This window comes from Cuculus canorus, chromosome 6, assembly GCF_017976375.1.
Source record: "Cuculus canorus isolate bCucCan1 chromosome 6, bCucCan1.pri, whole genome shotgun sequence".
Classification (NCBI taxonomy): Eukaryota; Metazoa; Chordata; class Aves; order Cuculiformes; family Cuculidae; genus Cuculus; species Cuculus canorus.
In genome coordinates, this window is record NC_071406.1 from 39,233,668 (window position 1) to 39,239,667 (window position 6,000).

Consider the following 6,000-nt stretch of genomic DNA (forward strand, 5'->3'; position numbering starts at 1 on the left):
CTCAGAGAGATAGAAGGGAGCTCGGGTATATTTTTCACTTCCCATCACTGGAGCTGCAAACAGGTTGGAGATGCTAAAGCCGAGACTTCAGCTGGATACCAACCCGCATGGATATCCGCATGCATGGTGAGAGCGTACGATGTGTCAAACACACCATGTATTTCATGTATTTTTAAGGTGCATAGCAAGTTTAGACTTAGAAGACAAAATAATATTTAAGGGCAGTACAACTACCTGTTCCGTATGTAGAACCTTCCTCAGATGTAGCTGCTTTTCTGGGCAACTGGACTGGAAAACTACAGCACGCATAGGAGGGCACGGCACTGCCTGGGGCCTGGATAGTTGCAGCTAGGTGAGAAAGGACTGGGTTCTTACTCGGCGTTAGTAAGAAGTGTGGAGGTGACGGTAAACCCTTGGCTGAAAATTAGTGGCTCAGGAATTTTCACAGAGCCTACAGAAGCCTGAATTTTAGTGGATCTTGAAAAAGATAGAATAGCTTGGGTTGGAAGGGACCTCAAAGCCCATCCAGTTCCAACCCCGACACCTCTAACTGGATCGGGTTGCTCCAAGCCCCATCCAACCTGGCCTTGAACCCCTCCAGGGATGGGGCAGCCACCACTGCTCTGGGCAGCCTGGGCCAGGGCCTCATCACTGTCACAGTAAATAAATTTCTTCCTAAGATCTCACCTAAATTTCTCCTCTTTCAGCTTAAAACCGCTCTCCATTGTCCTGTCCCTGCACTCCCCAATCAAGAGCCCCTCCCCAGCTTTCCCGGAGCCCCTTTCAGTACTGGAAGCTGCTCTAAGTTCTTCCCAGAGCCATCTCTTCTGTAGGCTGAACAATCCCAACTCTCAGCCTGTCCTCATAGAGGAGGTTCTCCAGCGCTCACATCATCTCTGTGGCCTCCCCTGGACTCACTCTAACATTGTAAAATGTTGCAAACAAAAATTCTTCCTTTTTCTCACTGTCAATATATGACCATTCACCAATGAATTGCGGTGGCAGGAGAGCAGCAGTGTCAGGAAAAGGGAATGAATGATTTTTACCAGGATTGTGCTGCAGCTGCCCCACCTTTTTCCAAAACTTATTCACAGGGGCTTCAAGGCTTTAATTTTACTTCTTCGAAAGTCAGAACACAGACATTTGTGTTCTCCTCACTGCTTTGTATTCCTCCCTGGCTACTCCCCTCATTGCACTCCTGAAAGTCATGTTCTCTTCCTTACCTCACACTTTAATTTCTAGGGGCTTTTCTGTAATGCTGGAGTATGCCCTGCAGAGAAGGACTTGGGGTTCTGATTGACCAGAAGCTCGACATGAGCTGGTAATATGTTCTCACAACCCAGAAGGCCAACTGTGTCCTGGGCTGCATCAAAAAGCAGCGTGGCCAGCAGGATGAGGGAGGGAATTCTGCTCCTCTGTTCCTCTCTTGGGAGACCTTATCTGGAGGATTGTGTCCAGTTCTGGAATCCTCAACAGAAGAAGGAGATCGAGCTGTTGGAACGGATCCAGAGGAGGCTCCAAAGATGATCTGAGGGCTGGAGCACCTTCTCTTTGAGGACAGGCTGAGAGAGTTTGGCTTGTTCAGCCTGGAGAAGAGAAGGCTTCAAGGAGACCTTATAGTGACATTCCAGTACCTGAAGGGGCTACGAGAAAGTTGGGGAGGGACTGTTTTCAAGGGCTTGTAGTGGTAGGACGAGGGGCAATGGCTCTAAACTGGAGAGGGGCAGATTTAGACTAGACGTAAGGAGGAATTTCTTCACACTGAGAGTGGTGAGGCCCTGGCCCAGGTTGCCCAGAGCAGTCGTGGCTGCCCCATACCTGGAGGTGTTCAAGGCCAGGTTGGATGGGGCTTGGAGCTCCTGATCCAGTGGGAGGTGTCCCTGCCCATGGTGGGGGGTTGGAGCTGGATGATCTTTAAGGTCCCTTCCAACCCAAACCATTCTATGATTTTATGATTACATCTCAGCATGGGAGGTCTACCAACCATTCCCAGGGTGGAGGAGGCAGGAAGAGAAACAGCCCCAATATCAGTGTCCAAGTGACAGTGGCCTGTGGCAGAAACCCATCTATGCACTGAACAAGAGCAGGTTTTCATCAAAAGCAGCTCCTGGAAGGATTGCTTACTTTGAATTAAAGCACTCTAAAATAGTGGGTGAAGAACCGCATAACGTTTCCGCTGGGTTTTATGCTGGGCTGAGCACTTTTTTGACCTTCATCTCCAAATGGTAAATGGAAATACAGTTTTGAAAGCCTGCGTACACACTGGTAGCGCAACTTTGTCGCTTCCTCTGCAGCTCTTCCTGGACAGCAAAAAAAAGCAGCAAAAATATGATTCCGTTACCATATTTGCAGCTGAAGCTGTTTAGAGCCCAGGCAGAGTAACATTAACAAATGATGATAATTAGGCTTGATTTGCATATTAAAATTGTCTTAATTAAACGCTGATTCTGTAAACGTTTAAAGGCTATAATCGATCTTCTGCAGGCTCTCTTGGTTATTTATATGATCTAATAAAGGCTAGAGGCTTTGTTAATGAGACCTCTATTTCCTAACTTGTATGTGTCAATGAGATTATTTCACCGACAATTACGGAGCGGGCTGCGTTCATCACTCACAAAACTCAAAACACTGCAATCCTTTTGTCTGGGGCTGCACACAGTGGGAACCTGCTGGTTATATTTTCTTCCTGCTCCGAGAGGGGTCTGTGCCACAACCCTTACAGGGAGAAATCCCAGAGAAGGTATTTCACGGGGAGGTTTTGTCAATGTAAAATCTGTTTGAATAATGGATCTAATATTTATACAGCGTTGAGCTTAGTCATAATGCCTTTTGGTCCCAGATCTAATCCCGGCAACTCTGACAGTTAGACTGAACTTTAAGGAATTTTTTTAATTTAAAAGGTAATGTAATCACGGTGTAATTTTACCAGAGGCATCTGAAAAGGCTTCCTGCAGTTGTACTTCTTTTCATTATCTCTAAAATGTTGTGTCATGCATTGAGCATCATGGGAAAACAGTGCTGAAACAGCTAAAGAGCTCTTGCTTCTCAGATGCCGAATGCTTTTATCCTCCCTGCCTCAATAACCTTGTTAGCTGCAGACAAAAAACATTTTGGGCGAAGTGTTCATATTGCTTTGTGATATATTTTTTTTTTCAATATTTTTATTATTTGACTTCTCTTCTTCCCCCAGAGGCTGATGGAGCGCTGGAACAACTCCCCAGGGAAGCAGTCACAGCCCCAAGCCTGACAATATTCTAGAAGCATTTGGCCAATGCCCTCAGCCCCACGGTGTGGACGTTGGGGTTGTCCTGTGCAGGGACAGGAGCTGGACTTGATGGTCCCTTTGGGTCCCTTCCAACTCACGATGTTCGATGATGCTGACACGTGAAGGCGTAGGTATTTAGGTATACGTGTATGTCTGTCTGTCTTTATAACTTATGATGACGTTTGTTTTGTTGTAGAATATTCCCCCTAAGATTTTCTGGTTTCAGCCCTCTCCACGTGCTTCTTTGAAGGGCACATAAATAGTCGCACGCTCTGTAGTCTCGTAAGTCCGGTCGCCAGCACCAGCGTTGATGGATTAGAAACTATATTTATTCCTACTTCATTGAAGTCATTAAGTTTATTGGGAAATATTAATAAGCTTAACAAATCTCAACCACTAGAGTGTATTTTTAGTGGGTAAAATGTTTGGGTTTTTTCTGTGAAATGATTGATAAGCTCTATTAAGCAGGTGAGACTTTCAAAACTGGTCTTTTGCCTAATTCCTTTCCCACTGAGATTGAACATAGGTTTCTACGGGGAGCAGCAGGATGGTGAGTGATGTTGGTAGTCCTTAAGCTGAGATTCAGCAAGGTCCTTCCAGTGGGAATGCTTTGCGTGGTGAAAGTCAGAGGGATGTATTTATTATATGTACACGTCTTTTGGTCTGAGCATATTTATAGGCATAGATAATTTCATATGCAACGAAACTTGACATCAGATGGAAGGCTTTTTTTCTGGCAAAAGCATTACCAAGTGTTCTTCTTCTGCGAGTGAAACTGGAAATCAATTTGTCATCAGCTTCAGCAGGCTCCAGACCTGTTTCATTTTGTGATTCGGCCTCATAGTAGCATGAGGCAATGACAGAACGGATGGTGCCTTCTCACAGAGTGTCTGAATTTCAGCTAAACAAGAGGCCAAGAATATGTAATGCCCATAACATATAAAACATGCAATTTTATGAGACAAAGTTTGCCAGTTGCCAACTGTAATGGAAGTTAAACATCCTATTATTGAGATACTGAGATAGTAATTAAGTATTTGTGCTTTGAATGCTGAATAAAACTTACTGAAAAATATAACTATTTCCATCGCTACCCAGGCCTTCCTGCTTTGCTTTCACTTTTCTCCAGAAAATCTCACTTTTTAAAATATTTATGTGAATTTGGTTTTGAATACTTACAAAATTCTGACTTTGACATCGCAAGGAGTATCTTTAATAGGCATTTACAATCGTTTTTTCCTCCTCTCACTCAGAATCTGTAGGCCGCGTAGGCAGGATCTGGTGTAGAATCTATGGGGAGTGCAGTTGTCGGAGTAGATTTCGATGTTTTCTCCTCTTCCAAAGGTGATAATTTCTTTTCTTTTTCTTTTTGACATCTAAAGACTTATAAAATGAAACTGTTCAATTTAATTTTTAATTAGTATTTCAGTGATTTCTTTTGCCAGTTAATAACTTCTTCAATGCTTCTAGGATTCTCTTCTCTGATCTCAGTCCCTCAGGCCAGTAATGCTGTTGCTCACAAAGCGGCAATAGTTGGGAAACCTGGGTTATGGTAAACAAGCGATGTGCTTTCCATTCTTATTCTCTTCCTGATTTCTTTGTCAAGACTTCGACTTTGGGAACTGGTCAATCCCTTCCTGTTGGTTAATGGAGAAAACAGAGATCAAAGAAGACCTCGACTTGGAGTACCAATCCAGCAGTTGCAGGTCAACAAAAGAGAACTGCAGACACGTTCTGCTGAGTTTGCCCTCTTTGGTTTTCTCGTGTTGGCATTTTACTCCGTGCATCTGCCATTTTACATTTGAGTGAGATGTATTTGATACACGACGACTGCCCAAACAAAATTCACTGTGTGATTGCAGGAGGCTTATGTATTAATTTATACCAATAGAAGTAAATACACTCCAAGTGGCAGTCAGACAGGGATAACTTTGATCTTATTGGCTTACTTGTGATTTATATGGACTCTTCGAAGGGAAATTCTTCAGCTTTTTCTTTTTTTCTTAACTTTTAGGCTACCTTATTTGTCTTATTTAATAATCACACTGGTATATATACCTGCTTTTGCCTCTGTGCTGTCCTTTTCAGTTCAAAACACTTAGTTTTTCCTTTCTCCTGTTAGGAAAAATAACCCCTATGTATTCGCATAAGGCGACAGTTTGGCATTTGGGCCAAACCTGAACTTCAGGTTTTCAAAGCACTAAAATCCTTCAGGCTGCTACTCAACTTCTCACCTTTAGCCAAGATCAGATGAGAGCGCATCGTATTGCTTTGCTCGGTTCCTGATTTCTGAAGACCGTTGTTACAGGAGCAGAATCGGATTAGCAGGTGAAGGAACAATTCTTGAGGCACTAAAGACAGGAGTCGCAGATTCAGAGGTAGAAGAAGCCTGATGTGTGCAGAAGCCAAACTGTACCCAAGAGAAGAGAGCTCTCTTGCAGGCCGGGTGCTGTTCACTTCTAAACAGAGGAACACTGAAAACTTCCTAAGCGTGAAACTTAAATTTCATACCCATCACCTCTAAAAGTGGGAAAGAAAAAAGTGTTTTCCATGTAGCCCTCTTTTCTCATGTATAATTCAATTATGTATTCATTTTTTTTATTCTGCTTTCATGTAATTTCTGTTGTGAAAGCCAACAGGAATTCTTTTGTATTACTTTTCTGTGCTTTCACTGCACTCCTAACTTTTCCAGTTATATTTTACCAGCTCATTTATAATTAATCTTTTTGATCTTT

At 43.2% G+C, this 6,000-nt stretch overlaps 1 protein-coding gene across 2 annotated transcripts in view; it reads left to right on the top strand.

Moving 5' to 3' along the window:
• LOC128852503 (sperm-associated antigen 16 protein-like) overlaps window positions 1–3,388 on the top strand; it is a 254,316-nt gene extending 250,928 nt beyond the window's left edge. For both annotated transcript variants that reach the window (XR_008450376.1, XM_054069936.1), the window contains one exon: window positions 3,191–3,388. Coding sequence is in view for 1 of the 2 variants with exons in the window: in XM_054069936.1 (XP_053925911.1) it covers window positions 3,191–3,247 (57 nt within the window). In the remaining variant the exon portion in view is untranslated. The remainder of the gene's footprint in view (window positions 1–3,190) is intronic.
• The last annotated feature ends 2,612 nt before the right edge of the window (window positions 3,389–6,000 follow it).